The sequence below is a fragment of the Podarcis gaigeae genome (genome assembly GCF_964106915.1).
Source record: "Podarcis gaigeae genome assembly, chromosome: 4".
Classification (NCBI taxonomy): Eukaryota; Metazoa; Chordata; class Lepidosauria; order Squamata; family Lacertidae; genus Podarcis; species Podarcis gaigeae.
In genome coordinates this window covers 42,817,244-42,834,952 of record NC_139677.1, presented here as the reverse complement: position 1 = coordinate 42,834,952, position 17,709 = coordinate 42,817,244, and the positions used below count along the sequence as shown (strand labels likewise).

The 17,709-nt window shown below is 42.2% G+C and overlaps 1 protein-coding gene across 2 annotated transcripts in view; it reads left to right on the top strand.

The window, feature by feature from the left end:
• RS1 (retinoschisin 1) overlaps nt 1-17,709 on the top strand; it is a 32,319-nt gene that overhangs the window by 12,040 nt on the left and 2,570 nt on the right. For both annotated transcript variants that reach the window (XM_083734605.1, XM_083734604.1), the window contains exons 3-6: nt 10,043-10,068; nt 12,065-12,170; nt 14,178-14,319; nt 15,624-15,819. In XM_083734605.1, coding sequence (XP_083590731.1) covers nt 10,043-10,068; nt 12,065-12,170; nt 14,178-14,319; nt 15,624-15,819 — 470 coding nt within the window. The remainder of the gene's footprint in view (nt 1-10,042; nt 10,069-12,064; nt 12,171-14,177; nt 14,320-15,623; nt 15,820-17,709) is intronic.

The window sequence follows — 17,709 nt, the reverse complement described above, 5'->3', positions numbered from 1 at the left end:
GAGGTTTCTGCTACAAGTAGTATCTAAGCAAACTTTAACCTGAACGCTAATTGAGTGCGAGGGCCAAATTATCTTGTTGGTTGAGACTATGGTAGCATAGGACCTAAGGACAGCACATTATATATTGTCTAACAAAATACGCTGTGGTTGGTGGAAGACTTAAGACAGCAATCTTACACACACTTTACTTGATTTGGCCATCCCTAGTAATCCAGATTTTTGGAGTGTGTTACCATCAGTATGCTGATGACATGCCCATTGTTCATCCTTTTCCTCTCAAGGGGTGTAGGGGTGGATGTGCTGAACTGGGGTTTGACCATGGTAATCGACTGGATGAGACCCAGCAAACTGAGGCTTAATCTTAATAAGACAGTGAAACAGGTTAGTAGGTGGTTCTTTGGTCGGGATAGTTTGGTGTGCAACTGGCTCTGGGGCTGGATGGGTTATAGCTGTATGAATTTTATACTGTAAAGCATTTTGAGATTCTTTGGTAGAAAGCAATTAACAAAATAAACAGAAACTAGGAACACTAGGTGGTATTCAGCTAAATTTTACTCAGAGTAAACCTATTGAAATTAATAATGACAAAGTTAGGTAGTTCTATTCTGAGTAGAACGTAACTGAATGCCACCCACTGACCTGAGTATTGCCTGTTTGTTTAAAAGCCTTCTATATAATATGGGAGTCAATGAACAGAAGTATTACAAAACCTTTAGGTGCTCTGCCCGCCCCCAGCTCTAAAAAAATGCCAATAATTGCAACATTCAGGGTGGAGGGAAACACATTTTTAAATAGGAGTGCCTACTTTTTTCTGCAGTACTTGATGATACAAATATGCTTTTAACACACTTCACAGCAATGTAAAGTGCTTAAAAATATATATCTACAGGGTGTTTTAGTAAATTTGTATACCACATCCCCAATATTCCCAAGGTGAATATGTTGAGAAACTGGGGGGGGGGGGGACACACACACGAAGAGACAGTCCGCTTTGCCTTTTTGTGTGTGCAAAATGGAAAGAGCAAACGAAAGATCAAATTTAAACCTCCTGTCCTAACAAGCTTTGCCAAGGCAATTGGGGTCTAAGTATGGCAAAATTATAATTTGTCAAGTCATCTGCCTTTCAACGGGGGTTGGTTGACAGAGTAAAATGTTGCCTCAGCACCGTACATCCCAGCCTGATGCATCCCACTTTTTCAGCACTGTTTGAGATGGGGAGAGAGATGTGCTGACACTGCTGAGGACGCTGGAAGGTGAGTGGGAAGCAAAAGGAAAAGATCCTCACTTCTTTCCTCCAACTCATTATATATGAAAATTGCATTATACACAAGGACCTGGCTAAATGTAATCATATCAGCAGCCCCATTGAGTCAGATGAGACTTTTCATTTGCTTTGTGCAAGCGCTTTATTGAATCAAAGTCAAATACTGCATACATTTTAAAGATTAATTATTGAGGAACATTTATGTAATGGAAGATTTTTTAAAATAAAAAATTATGACAACCAGATATTTTGTAGAGGCAGTTATTTGGATATTTTTGTTTCTAATTCCAAACATCACCAACACCATTATAAAATGTACAGTTCTGGCGAGAGAAAGAGTTGGAAAGGGTTCCAAAAAGGTCAACCAAAATAATCGAGGGGGTGGAGGAAAGGTTACATTGGGGTGCTATCAAATTATCCATGGGGTGGAGAAAGCAAATAGAGGGGGGGAAATTCCCCTCTCATCACAGTGGACATCAATTGAAGCTGAATTTTGGAAGAGTCAGGACAGCTAAAATAAAGAATTCCACACAGTGCATACTTAAACTACGGAATTATCTTCTAAAAGAATTATTGGTGACAACCAACTTTGATTAGACAAACTCATGGAGGATAAAGGCTATCAATGGTGCTGGAGGAGACTCTTGAGAGTCCCATGGACTGCAAGAAGATCAAACCTATCCATTCTTAAGGAAATCAGCCCTGAGTGCTCACTGGAAGGACAGATCCTGAAGCTGAGGCTCCAATACTTTGGCTACCTCATGAGAAGAGAAGACTCCCTGGAAAAGACCCTGACATTGGGAAAGATGGAGGGCACAAGGAGAAGGGGACGACAGAGGACGAGATGGTTGGACCGTGTTCTCGAAGCTACGAACATGAGTTTGACCAAACTGTGGGAGGCAGTGGAAGACAGGAGTGCCTGGCGTGCTCTGGTCCATGGGGTCACGAAGAGTCGGACACGACTAAACAACTAAACAAAAACAACAAAGGCTATCAATAGCTACTAGCTGAAATGTCTTTGTTCTGTCCTCACTGTTGGAGGCAGTATGCCTCTGAAGGCAAGTTCCTGGGATTCCCAAGTCACGTGACTACGGTTGCCCCTCATGTCTTGCTTTTAGGCTTCCCACAGGCATCTGCATGGCCATTGTGAGAACAGGACATTGGGCTACATGGATCATTGGCCTGATCACACAGGCTCTTCTAATCCAGCAGGTTCTTAAAAGCTATTTACAATGTACATCTGATTATGTTAGACAGAAATTAGTCACTGTGTTGTTCTATGTGTCAGTTACTGTGGCCACTTTCTATATCAGTCTGATTAAGCGCAGGGACTTGGGAAGTAAATAGCACCCCAAAATTGGCACGCTCTGTTTCCCCTTTCTATAGTGTTTCGCTTTTTAAAAAAACCATACTATAAAACCTGCTTCCTGCCTGCAAATCCATCTCCTCTGCGTTTCACTGACTATGGCAAAGGCCCAAATTGCTCATTCATTTAAAGGCTTTGATTTCTTTGACATACACTGAGGGTTAGCGGGAGGGATGAAACTCTTTCCCACTGCAGGAGATCAAGTCTGGTTTCAATTCATCAGTTGTGTTTTGGAGGCTGCCTTTAAAAGCCCTGTGTGGCACAATCACTTAAGGGGCATCATGGTCATATGCTTGGGTGAATTTGACTGTGCCTTCCAAAATCCAGATATGCTGAAGAGAGGTAAAATTGGTCTTGTCATGTAGCTGGAAACTATGGATGACTGACTCACTAAGATTACTGAAGCTTCCACAGGGTATATGGTTAGCATGCTGGGTTGTTAAATTCCTAGCTTATCCTTTAACTCATTGGTTGCCTTTAAACATCAACATGCCACACTTGTCCTTATTTACCACGGGCACTCCCTAATTATCAGTCCCCTGTCCGTGCTGAATGTTCCATTTCTATTTTTTGGTTTTGGGGGATACCATGTGTTCCCTGTCCATGGCGTGTTGCGTGAGCAGGGCTAAAGAATTTAGCATGTACGAAACTTGGACACTAACACTCATTGGGCATGTGAAGCCGTACAGGCAGTCTCTGGCTTCACCACCTGTCCTTGAAGCACTTGCACATAGACAGCAGGGGCGCTGGCCTGGAATGGCCAGAGGTGAATGCTCTGCTGTGTAGCAATGGACTTGACCTTTAAAGCCCTAAACGGCCTTGGCCCAGTACACTTGAAGAAGCGTCTCCACCCCCATCGTTCAGCCCAGACACTGAGGTCTAGTTCCAAGGGCCTTCTGGTGGTTCCCTCCCTGCAAGATGTGAGGTTACAGGGAACCAGACAGAGAGCCTTCTCAGTAGTGGTGCCTGCCCTGTGGAACGCCCTCCCATCAGATGTCAAGGAAATATGACTTTTAGTAGACATCTGAAGGCAACCCTGTTTATGGATGTTTTTAATGTTTGATGTTTTATTCAGTTTTTTGTCCTCTGTTGGGAGCTGTCCAGAGTGGTTGGGGTATAAATAATAAAATTATTATTATTATTATTATTATTATTATTAGCTCAGGCTGGCAGTGTGCTCTTTCATGCCACATGCAACATTTGAAGAGGGGGAAGAAACCAGCATGGACAAATATCAGATGTGCTCCCTGAGAGATCATGCACCCTCTCTGCCTCCACTGCTTGGTCTAGGTCACCTGTTTCAGGAAGCTTTTCGTCTGCCTTCTGCTTGAATCTTTTTTTGTTGTTGGTGTCCTCCTGTTGGCTATATTATTTCTTCCAGTTTCTGGTTTTGTTATAATTGTTCTGTGGTTTTTACTGTTTACATTAGGAGCCTTGAACACTTCCTTTGAATTGGACAGGTGGGATATTGGACACTTCGAAATAGATTAAAGGTTGCTTGTGATTTTGTGAAGTTAAATTTGAACCTTTGCTGGCAAGCAACAGTTATTTTCCTGCTGCTCTTTGTGCTGCAATTTTCCTGGAATCTAAAGTTGGAATCCTATATCCATTCACCCAGGAATAACCCCATCGAACTCAATGGGACTTTCTTCAGAGTAAACTTGCATGAGATTACTCTATAAATCATTGTGGCAGATTGTGCATGGCATTAAAAAATTACACACACATACCACTCTGCAAAAGGTCATTAGCTAAGAAGTGCTGTGTGATATTTTAATAGGTTGTGATTACTTCCAAGCACACACACACACACACACACACACAGAGAGAGAGAGAGAGAGAGAGAGAGAGAGAGAGAGAGAGAGAGAACACTTTTTTCAACTAAAAACTACCAAGTTAGACATAGGAAATTTTGAACTGAATTAAGGAGTCTCCATAAGTCAGGCTACAAACATGACTTTGTCCTTATATCTCTAGATCTGTAAGGAAACATCTGTACCAGCTGTTTTTCTCTGGATATGTTCCAGAAACAGCTGGTACAGTCTGCACCAGACATTCAGGGCCACATTTCACAGTCATTACTGGGAAGAGAATTCTTCGGTGAACATGAACATCTCTGAAATTGTCCTATGAACATTCTTCAGCAAGAGCTTTTGTTGAGAGTTTGAATTTATCTCCATAGCTGCTGAAATGTCCATTGCATGCAATATTATTTTATCATGCAATGCTTGTAATTTCTTAAATTTATATACATAAATATTCGAATATACATCAGATTAAGAGAATGAAGACTGAGACAGTATAGGGAGTCATCAAAATGATAGAAAAGTGATTGTTGGTCATGGAATACTGGAGTGATGTTTAATGCAATGTCAGGCGAAGTTTTATTCAGTCTAGTTTGCTAGAGTATAACATGCTTTGCATGTATATTGAACTGTACATCCCCCTTACTTATTTACTAATGGCATAGTTGGTGACCTGTTGATAATCACAGCAGCGGCCGTGACTCTTGCTTGCAACTTAAGTAAGCATCAGATTTCCACAGCATTTGGATTTCAAGGCATGTCTATTTTGTAGGTAATTGATGCCAGGGCAAGCAGTCCAGAGGTCAGAAGACGGAGGGTGTTTAAGACCAAGTGCCTGCAGGGCTGTACTGTACTATGGAGGCAATTATAAATTACCCAGGCTCACATCTGACCTATATTTCATAATCTAATTGAGGCATGTCCTCTAGATTTTAAACTGACGATGCTGTCGCTGCTAAGCACATGACCTTACATCCCCAAATTAGCCACTCTTCAGGTCCTGACCCCCTTTTATCAGACTGTGGTAATTTTAGCATTTATTCTGGCAGGACGTACGTGTGTGTGTGTGGGCGCGCGCGCTTTTTCCATGAAAAAGCAGCCAGCGAAAGAAAAAGAAAACCTCATCGACTGAGAAAATGTTCATTAGCCTGAGGTCTGCTTCCCTTGGTTAATTAATGTGACTTGTGATTGGAACGTGTATTGGGTGCAGCTAATTTATCACTGAGCTACGATGGACTACTTTTGAACAGAGAGGAAGGGGGTACACGGTGTAACATTTCTCTGCTGAAGCAATTTTTACCACACCAGATTTCCCCCCTCAGAAGAATGTTCGTGTGAACATTCCAGGTTGTGCTTTTAAACAAATAAACCATAAAGTTATAAATGATACAACAATAAAATGAATGAAGTCAGCTTAAAAAAAAAAATGCCTCTGAATACGAGCTGCTGGGAATTACAGGCTGTTGTGTTCAGGGGCTTCTTAGGGGCTTCTCCTTTGGCCTAGGGTTGACCACTGTAATAACAGGATGATGGAATCAAAGAGCCTTTGGCTTCCTCCAGCAGAGCTCTTCTGAGGTGCTTCGGTTCCCAACAGAGCAAGTCAAACAATCACCAGACTTAAAAGTGTTTAATAGCTTTAAAAATCTATTTAGGGGGTGTCAAATTGAGACCCCCTTCTCTCCTGTGTCTCCATCTCCAATAAGACTTTCTGGGATACCAGCTTGAGCCCCACAATGGAAGAAGTGCAAGATATGCATATGCATCTTCTTTTAAAAACTTTCCCCGCTCAACTTCTTTCCCTCTTTCACCCCCAATTCCTTATTTACTTCATTTTCACCTACATAATGTTCCATTCGGAACTGGATAGCCGCTAATGGACTGAATGGTGGTGCCAGGTTTCCTGCCTCTGCAGAACCACAGGGTGGGAATAGAAATGGCAAGCTTTCTTATTTAAGCTGTGAGGAGAACTCCACCTCACAATTTACACTTACGGTAACTCTTACTGAGAGTACAAAATTGCCCTTGGGTAACACACACCACTGAGTCAATTCATCCTCCCGCTGTAATCTCTGAAGCTGCAAACGGAGAGGCCCAGACTGTTATCTGAGGTCACATTCGTGAGGATGTGCATTGCCTAAATCCAGCTCTTCCTCACCGGAGGCTCAAGGGAAGTGAGAGCCAGGATTTTATTACACCAGGAGAAAGTGCAGAAGTACAGACCTCGGTCTCCATGGCTTTTGGTGGGCTTAGAAGGTAGAACTAATGGATAAACATCCTAATCCTGTGGGCACTATGATGCTCAGACACCACTCTTATCAACTGTAAGCCTTCCAGCCCCATTAAAAAAATGTATATATATTTAAAGCACAGTCTTTTGAAGAAAATTTGTTGTTCTTGCTTGTATCATACTATGTAGAAGAGGTATCCAACCTTTGTAGCCCACAGGAAAACTGGACCGTCTATCATGAGCAACACATGCACAGCAGCTAAGCACACAACACAACTTATTGCAATGGCTACATTGCAATAGGTGTGGGGGGGAAAGGAGACTCCGTGGGTACCTGGAAGCCCATGTTGATGACCTCTGAACATATTTAGTTTATGATGAGAACCCTTAGGTTATGATGAGAGGCCCTAAAGATAAACCAGCAAAATTGCTATTGTTATCAACTAGGCAACTGGTTGACGTATCTTAAGTCTGATTTGTATCTTGTAGTCCTTTGCTGCTGCTGAGCACCTTGTGTCACTACAGTTGTAAATGCTGTGCTAGCCGCTGACCTCCACTTCTTGAATATCGTGGAAAAAAATAACTCCACCTGACAAGGTCAGTTGCATTGGAGACACCAGAAACACGATCTCTGGCAGTTCATGTCCTCCCGGCTTTCACATCAATATTCAGCACAATGACACAGGTGTGTGAGAGAGTGTGTAGAAAAAACAACAGTCCAACTTGTATTACGTAAATATATTTATAGCTCATGAAACAGAAGGGGGGAGTCCATTAAAACTATATTTAATTATATTATTTTTCCCAACAATCCTACAATCTATTCTGATTTGTAGGATACCAACAAAATTCAGGCCATACGAGGACATTGTCAACAGCTTCCTATTTGATTCCAAAAATATCCCTTGGACTTTCTGGAAAGTCCTGGTTTCTGCTTGTGAATGTGTGCCTTCATTGATCTTTCATATGGCCTTCATTGATCTCAGAATAGGAAAAGTACTTCTAGTGCTCATTAAAATTCCATTAACGGAATCTCCTGCACACACAAATCAGGCATTAATAGGATCCTAGCAACAGGGATAAACACTCTCTTCTCCCCTCTCCCCAGCCATTCATAGTGAGGAAAGGTCTGATTGCCGATATGGGAACATGGTATTTGCCATGTGATTCCTGATTGACTGGAGTCATCTGATGAAGAAAAATGCTGTGGGGGTGGAAAAAGACCTGGTGCTGAAGCACTAACAAATGGAATTGAAGATATGTACTTGTTTAAGGGTAGCTGTTTCCCCTAGAGCACTTAGGGAGCCTGAAAGATAACAGCCCACATTATAACTAAAAAGAAATTAGAGGTCACTGTGGAATTGTTGTTTGTCTGAATCCACTTTTTGTTATACTGGGATTTTGTATTATTCAATCTATGTTGGGTTCAGACAGATGTGAACCAATTGTTATGCTAAAGCCCAGCAGGTTTGATCATGAGGGGAATAAAATGGGCATGAGGATTTGAAGAGAATATGTGGTAGATTTTCTGGGGCTGGGGCGAGGGTGAGACTTTGAGCTTAGGGGATCTATTTTGTTTTTATCCTAAAACCCCAAGATTCACCAACCAGATCCTGGTGCAAAAGGTGGAAGTAAAGAATTCTGAGCCCATAGATGTAGGGTTGGTTCCCAGAACTGAACAGACCTCTGTCCTTCCACAAACACACCCGCCTTCCTGGTTAATTGGGGGTGTGAATAGTTCTTTTGTTGCTGCTGTTGTTAAACGGAGACTCAGAAATCTGTGCTGATCTACTGCAAACAACACAGAGATAACTGTGTAGATTCAGATCTACCTTCTCTCCACTCTTAAAAAGGTAAAGGGACCCCTGAAAATTAAGTCCAGTTGTGAATGGCTCTGGGGTTGTGGCGCTCATCTCGCTTTACAGGCCGAGGGAGCCAGCGTTTGTCTGCTTCCGCAGACAGTTTTTCTGGGTCATGTGGCCAGCATGACTAAGCCGCTTCTGGCAAAACCAGAGCAGTGCACAGAAACGCCGTTTACCTTCTTGCTGGAGCGGTACCTATTTATCTACTTGCACTTTTTGGCATGCTTTCGAACTGCTAGGTTGGCAGGAGCTGGGACCGAACAATGGGAGCTCACCCCGTCGCGGGGATTCGAACCACCAACCTTTCGATCGGCAAGCCCAAGCGGCACAGTGGTTTAACCCACAGCACCACCCGCATCCCTATCTGTCCACTCTTATGTTAGAGGGAAACATAGTCAAGTTTTGAGTTGGCAGAGAGGGCAGACAGGATAGATCACTCATCTAGATCTACGTGTTGCCTGAACCATCACACTTTAGGTATTTGCACAATTTTCCATGCTATGTAAACATATCACCAGTGAACACCAGCTGCATGGCACCTGTGGTCTCTGACTGCAGTAGGCATGGATCAGTGCTAACTGGATTTCCTTGATATGGAGCTATGCAGCTTCTACTGTTGCCTCTTTAGTTTTCTTGATTTTCTTATCTCCCTTTAAACCACCTTGTGCCAAAGTGGGCAGTAACCCATGAAACCTCCATCAATTTGTTAGTCTTTAAGCTGCCACAGGGTTCTTGGTCTTTAAAAAATAAAGATCAAAATGCTCTGGACTAAAGTTCCTTATGTACTCTGATTGTACACGCAGAGTTTTCCCTCCAAGCAGGATCGCACCTTTACATGGTCATCTTTGTGTAGATGGAGATACACTATACATTGCTATGAATGAGGAAACCTTTCCCATCAAGGAAGCTCTGTGTGCATATCAGATCCCTACGGTCCAGAACAGGTATGGGGAATCTCCAGATGTTGCTGAACTACAACTCCCATCATCCCTGGCTCTTGGCCATGCTTGCTGGAGCTGATGTTCAGTAACATCTGGAGAACCAAATGTGCCTGACACCTGGTTTAGAAGGAATTGTTGATTTGAGGCAGGTGCCATCTTGGGATCTTCCAGCTGAGGCTGAGGGTTGTAGTCCAAAACATCTGGAGTGCCCTGGGTTGGCTAAGGCAGCTCTTCATAGTGTGGAAAGAGAGAGGTAAGAAACTAAGTTAAGAAACTTCAGGTAGGAAAACATATCCAGCCAGATTTGATTAACATTAGGGAGTTTGGAGTGCACTTCTTCCTTGCGCTCTGGCTAATTCATAACAAACAGCTTATGCAAAGTACAATTTTCTCCATTTTTGCTTCTGCCCACAGTTTGTCATCCGTTGCAATGCGGTACTTCATGATGCATGAGCAACCGTGTGATTTATTTCCATACCTTTTCCCATTCATTTCAGTACCTCACGAGTTATCGCTATGCTTTTAACTGTCGTTTTCTTGTCGTTTCCCACCATGCTGCATTATCTCTGCTGTACAGCCATGCTGGCATTGTCACCAGCAGAGGTAGGTCCTTTAAACTTCTTTGTATAATATCCAAATATTTTTTGGAGCTTTATCCAGACCTGTGCTGACCATTCCAGCACTCACTGATTAGAGTATAGTATTGATATTTATGTTTTCAGGTCATTTAGTCCTTGGATGATTTCTGGCAAATATTTAATAGCACACTTCTCCAGTGTTTGCATAGTACCAGAATACATCTTTCCACAGCAGAAGCAAGATTGTGAACTTGCTTTAAACAAACTCATATTTGATGCCATGTCAATAGATTGTGCAACTGGACAGAGACGCTGTACCAAATGGATCTTTCGTCATTGCTTTTGTTGTTTTTATTAGTCCATTTCAATCCCATTCCTTCAAGGAGCTCAAGGTGACATGCATGGCTCTCCCCCACTCTCTATTTTACTTCCATAAACACCTTGTGAGGTCGGTTAGGCTGAGAGATGGTGACTGTCCCAAGGTCATCTAGTGAATTTTGTAGCAGAATGGAGATTTATTTAACAGTTTAGGCCATGACCTAGAGTGACATACTTTACCTACATACTCCCATATCCACACATGCATATTTTTTTATCAGCTTGCCTTGCAAAGGCACCCCTGCAGAACAACAGCTTTTAGGACTGGGGAGTGCACCACTGTATTCATACCTTGAATTGTATCCTACTTAAGGAAATGTCAGCAATGTGCATCTTCAAATGCCTGCAACAACCAAATCGTTATATCATTCTGATTTTTTTGTTTCCTTCTGACTCGCTCAGCCTCTTGAAAACATGTTTGCTTTTATGATACCATAAAAACTTTAAATGCTTTCCTACGCAAGTAGTTTGCAGAGTGCTTGGCGCTTTCCCCACAAGGTACCACAGCTAAGCTGCTACACGTTGCCTTATACTGCAATGCAACCTCACACATCTATCTGCCTGCTTCCCTTTCCTGCCTGCAATGATTAAATGATAATTCCTTGGCTATGAGGACAAGTTGTATGGCCTGCTGCCCATTCTCCACCACGCTTTGTTATGATGCCATCAGGGTGCACTTGCTATCTTAGTAATGCTAATTTCTTTAAATGTACATGATTAATTTCACATCTTGTTCTTCCCCTGGCTTTTAGAAGCTGTTTTTTTTATTATTTAAACTGAGAGCTGCACACCTGCCCACACAAACTGCAGTGTTTCACATTAGCTTTGGCAGTTATTTAAGCAAGAAGAGAGGAGGGATTTTGGGTGGGCAGGGAGGAGAGAAGCAAAGCAAAGCCTGACAACGACTGCCATGGTGTCTCGCAACACAGGAACCTGCCTTAAACTCTGAGTCTGACCATTGTCTCACCTACTTCATCTAGCAACTAACTGGCCGTGACTCTCTGGAATTCCATTCTGGTGATGCCAGGCTTGAACCCAGGGACTTCTGCATGCAAAGCAGTTGCTCTATTGTGGAGCTATTGCTACCTCAAGCTGTTATTGCTTAAACAAACATTATAAAATATCATCAAAAGTAATACAAAAGAGTCATCTGCAACTTGCAACATGAAATTAAATGTAGGGAACTGGTCCATTTATGCAGTCAGTCCGATTAATATGCAAATAGGTCTCTGCTCAGTATTTTGGCTGCTCTAGCAAATAGAGCAAAACAGATTTCTGATGAATTGCATTGTTTCCCAACTTTCCCTTGGCCACTGCAGAGAATCTGCCCGAGATTTCTAAAATAAAAGCATCCTTTGAATTTGTACTCAAATTGAGAAACCTAGTAAGTAAGGGCAGATATTCTCCACAGCTGATTAGCTCTGAGACTCCTCTACATAAAAGTATAGTGTCCCTTAGGAACTCATATTCAGGTATATAGCAGTCATTGACATTCATGCTCCTACACTTTGAGCTGTCCTTTGTTTCTATGTCAAAATGGCGGCGATTCGGACTTGCTGTGTTGGCCAGTGGAAATGGCAGGGATTAAGAGAACAGGGTTGACACCAGTTTGCTTCTTTCCTTCTTCTTTTCTGCTCTGTTAGGATGACAGACTGGAACACTGGCACAGTAAAGCCTGCAAATGTGATTGTCAGGGAAGTCCAAATTCCGTATGGTCCTCGGGGACAAACAATCTGGAATGCATGCCAGGTAAGAACTTTTGACTGATCATGGCTTCTAGCACAGGCCTATAGTTACTTAACCTGTGAGTAAGGCCTCCATCGCAGCCACCCAAAGCCAGTTTTAATTTAAAATAAATAAATATTTAGCACTTTTTCAGGAGAAGGCTTGGGCTTTGGCACACCCAGGGGAACAGAATCCCAACGTTGAAGGAAAGTCACTGAGGACACCACTACCTATGAGGGAGCTGGAGAACTGGTCACCCTCCAGATTCCAACTCTCATCAGCCCCAGCCAGCATGGCCCATGGGAGTTGTAGTTCAGCAACATCTGGAAGGAGGTTTAACCCTTTCCCAGCTGTGAGACCCCCCCCAAATATGACAATTACAAAGAAAAACTCCTAAGTTTAAATTGCTGCTTAGGAGAGGATTTCCATTGGGACAGTAGCTGGGAAAGGATCACACTTTCTTACCCGGTGCACTGTGGTCCTGGTAAAAGCTGTATCACCTACACTTAGCATTTAAGATGGGGAAGCTGTAGATGAAGCTTATTTAATGCAACATGTAGTCGGGCCCTTAAATGATGATGTGTCATTCCCTCTCTCACCCCCCCCAAAAAAATCTAATGACAGTAATTTGATTCTTATCTTTGCAAAATTTACTTGTGTTAAATTTTGCAGGATTCTTTAAAAAATAAATGCAACCCTGTAATTTTCCACCATCTTCATTATAACTAAAACCACATAGTTGTATTAGCTGAGAAAGTGTTTCACCTTCAAATGCCATATTACGGAGAAAATATATATGGTGGTAGAAACTAGGCAGGGATGCCATTCTAATGCACATCACACAGAAAGACCTTCTAAGGTCAATGGTAACAGCATTAAATAATTTAACTGACTTGGTCCATCAGTCCCCATACATCTGTCTGGAAATTTCTTTCTACACGATGGTTTTCTAGAACAGAAGGTTACCTCCTAAGTATATTATGATTGTGTTAGCTAGAGATTAGTGCTACTAAAAATAAAACTCTCGTTTCTTGTAAACATTGCAGGCAATTCAGCCCAGTTTTACTTAACATAGTTTGCAAGACTTCAACACATACTGTCACTGTGATTTCCATGGTGATGGAGACTACAAAATATGCCCTCATTACAGGGAGTTCATGGGTAGTATCGAAATGAAAGTGGTGATTAAGCAGGGGTAAGAAATTGGATTCAGTTTGTATTTAAAGGCAAGCCTATCTCATTCACACTTCTCAGAATTTTGCAATGCGCTTCTCCAGCCAAGCAGTACATACAAAAGTTCGTATACCAGAGTAAATTGTGCAAAATAAAAAATAAAAATGCATCCAGCCATAAACATAGCATTCCAAAATGCATTGTATTAGGGAAAATGGGTTTGCAAAAGTTATTTGGCAAAATCACATACAAATATGAAATTTGCACTAATATGCTGATGAGTTTTCATGAGGTTTTTGTTGTTTTTTTTAAATTGCCAACTGATGTGAAAATGTGGAGAACTGAAAATGAGAAACAGTGTGAAACCAATATTGGGTTTCCTCCATCCCTAGTGGCAATTCATACAAAAGAGCAACTCCATGCAGGTCCAACACAGCCACAATTCTGACAGTGGCCTCCCACAATCCCAAGGCAATTTTGTGTACCTTGTTTGCCTGGTGAAAGTATGCAGACATCATACTTTCCGCGGGCTAGGAAAGCAATGTTACGGACTCAGAAATCAACAAAGCAACCCAACTTCTACTCTTACTAAATGCTTCAGTCTACCAGTAAAACAAAGTCTGCATCTCACCCTCTGTAAGAGAGCCTTAGGGCCAGGGAATCCATGGCCTCTCTGATGCTACAGTATTGAACTCCAACTCCTATCAGCCCCAGTCTGTATGGCCAGTGAACAGGGATGATCGGAGTTGATATCCATTTACATCTGAAGGGCCAGACGTTTCCCAGCCCTGAGATAGAGAAGGAGCTTTTTGTACCTGTGCACACTCTCTTTTGAAAATGTTTGTTGTTCGCTTACAGAATGTCCCTATCACAAGCCACTTGGTTTTGAGTCAGGAGCTGTTACTCCAGACCAGATAAGCTGCTCCAGTCCAGAGCAGTACACTGGATGGTACACTTCATGGATTGCAAACAAGGCCCGGCTTAATGGGCAAGGTTTTGGGTAAGCAGCACATCTTCCTCCTAATGTTTTGACCAGTAAAGAGTCAGCCAGACACTATGTAAAACCCTTCCTCCCTCCCTTCCTTCCTTCCTTCCTTCCTTCCTTCCTTCCTTCCTTCCTTCCTTCCTCTCTCTTTCCAGAAGTCTGCTCAACTACCTCTGCTCTTTGTCTCACCTGCTTTTTGATGTTGTGCTGATCCACTTCCTCCTGGTTTTTGTTCCACCAGCTGTCTCTTCCTGCCAACCACTGTGTCAACAAGTTATTCTTCCTGCTGGCTGTATTAATACATTTTGATACGGCTCCTCTAAATTACCTATTTCTTGAGCATGTGCTCTAATTTGCTTGTGCAAAGTTTATGCAGAGGTTAGATTACAGCTCGTTTTTATGGAGCATTCCTTCTCACTTGTTTGCAGGGAGATTATATGACAATGAACATCCATCCTGCATTCCTCTTGGTTTGCTTGCAGGTTGTGTATATAATGTGCCAGAAAGGCATATAGTGTACATTTCCTTGGCATTTTCCTGCGTGCAAAATTTCTGAATGATATGCAACCAAATAGTTGTGCTAGTGCAAGGATTAGTGCTAGTGCAACAGGATTGCCTTTCCTTTCCTTTCCCCCCATATGCCCTGTGCCATCCCGAAATATGCTCCAGAGAATTAAGGGAACCCCAAGAACAGATTTAGGGGGAGAACACTCCGTTGTGCAAGGAGAAATTCCTTAATGCTACTTTGAATACAACAGGCCGTTTCTAGAGTTTTTGCCACACTAGGGTGATGGGGCATCTTAATCCACTTTAATTGTACAATTCTAAATTCCGTAGTATGTTCTTGAACTCTTCCCTCAAACCAGGCCGTATGCAGAGGGAGGTGCAGAAGGGGCGCAGCCAGGTACACTTGCCCTGGGCTGGCCAGTTGGCTCCACCAGGGACCAGTTGCTTTTTTTGTCTGAGTTTCTAACTTTATTCTAAGAACACTCCCTCCTCAGGCCTCAGGGCACTGCACAGGCCTGCTTCAAACTCCTGGCAGTCTGGAGGTGCCTTTCATTCCACCTACATTGACTCACCGAGGGTATTACACATAAATCAAAATGGCAAAATGTGGAGTTAAGAGGCACAGGCGCAACTGCAGCAAACGAGTCTGAGCGCTGCTGCCAAAATGTCCCAGAGAAGTTACTTCTAGCATGCCGGTGTCAGCTGTAATTGCATACCCCTCCGACCTCAGAGAACACATCTCATTCACTGGCAAGGGTTTCTTTTAGTATAGGACATAACCTTCTATGTCTTTCTCCTGCAACTCTTAACAGGTGTGCCTGGCTCTCCAAATACCAAGACACAAACCAGTGGCTGCAGATTGACCTGAAGGAAATCAAAGTGATTTCAGGAATAATCACACAAGGACGGTGTGATGCAGACGAATGGATGACGAAATACAGCGTGCAGTACAGGACTGACGAGAACCTGAACTGGGTCTATTACAAGGATCAGACAGGAAACAACAGGGTCAGTATGAGATGCATTTTCTGAAAGATGCATTTTCTGAAGATGTCCCCACATTGGCATTTGTTCAGAACAGTGTGTGTTGAGATAAAAAATCCCATTCAAATAAAAATGAATCCTAGTATTCATTGACTTTCAGTACTTGACAATCAAATTTGAGTCCAAGGCTGAGATTCTAAACCCACTTAGAATGCTAAAATGTCAGGGGAAAGGAAAATATAGAATTACGGCTGTAACTGATTAAGTGTTAGAAGAAGTTTAAAAAGAAAATAAGTAATTAATTAATTGGTCTGAATAGTTGCTGAAAAAATTTTAAAACAAGGATGCAGAAAAGGGGAGGTAAGGGGAAGTCCGAGAAGTAAGGTTATGAAAAAAAGGTTTTTGAAATTATACATGTTTATATGTTTTCGTTTGTTTATGTGAGTGTGTTGTTTTGTTTCTTATCTGTGTTGGAAAACCAATAAAAATTATTATTAAAAAAAAAGAGAGATTCTAAACCCACTTATCTGGGGTTACTTCTTAATGGTTAAAATCATTTTGTTAAACTCATGTGCCCCGATAAAGTGAGGGACAAGGAATATTCCCTCTTAAAAAAATTATTCACCATACTTCAGTTGATCACCCAGTAAAGAAAGAGATACAGAAATAAATCAGAAGGCTAATGTGTGTGGCCAGCCATCACAACACTCATCTAGGAAGGTTGCCATTGAGCTGGCTGCATGTGTTTTGACAGATATGGAAATGTCCAGAGGAACCAGTTGCTACATGCAACAACTTACCTACCTCTAGAACTGATTAGAGGGTTGAGTTTCCCTGATACTGTTGATAGGGAATCTAGTGGGAGGTAAGCAGTGCCACATTTATTTAGAAAAACGGTGTTTCTGTAATGTGAAATATACTGTAGAAAGAAGCAGAACTTTTAAAGTGTTACGGCACTGGAAATATATTATTTTCTCTTGAGTAAATTGCGGGGGGGGGGGAGGCTGTAAAGAGCACTGCTATGTATAATGAGAAGAATTGATGCTTTTGAATTATGGTGCTGGAGGAGACTCTTGAGAGTCCCATGGACTGCAAGAAGATCAAACCTCTCCATACTGAAGGAAATCAACCCTGAGTGCTCACTGGAAGGACAGATTGTGAAGCTGAGGCTCCAGTACTTTGGCCACCTCATGAGAAGAGAAGACTCCCTGGAGAAGACCCTGATGTTGGGAAAGATGGAGGGCACAAGGAGAAGGGGACGGCAGAGGACGAGATGGTTGGATAGTGTTTTCGAGGTTACCAGCATGAGTTTGAGCAAACTGCGGGAGGCAGTGGAGGACAGAGGTGCCTGGCGTTCTCTGGTCCATGGGGTCACGAAGAGTCGGACACGACTAAACGACTAAACAACAACAACATGTATAATGAGTGTGATATTTTTAAGCAGATAGATTCTCATACAATCTGCTACTTGTTGTAGCTGCTTTCCAAGGTGGCAAAGTCCACACTGAATACCATATTCTACCACCTCTTTAGCATCTCATCTATTGTCAGTTTGCTGCACTATAGTTCAGAATTGGGGAATTCAGAGTACAAGCTTTCACAACCTGGAGCTTCTGAGCTAATTGCCTGTCGACCCCAAATCTCCCTGAAGTTTGGACTTGCCATGCCTATAGCTGATAGCCAAAAGAAAAACAAAAAAAGAATCTGAATAAAATTCTGTATTAATAGACAACATTTGAATAAAGAATTTGAACGGGAAAGGATGAGAAAAAGAATCTGCATTAGCCTTGATTTCATTAGATTGGAGCAAAATCTGCATTTGTTCTAAATTGAGAAAACTGACAAGAATTACAAGCGGAAACATTTCAGTCATAAACATTTTTACGCTATGTAGAGCCAATACATTTATGACAC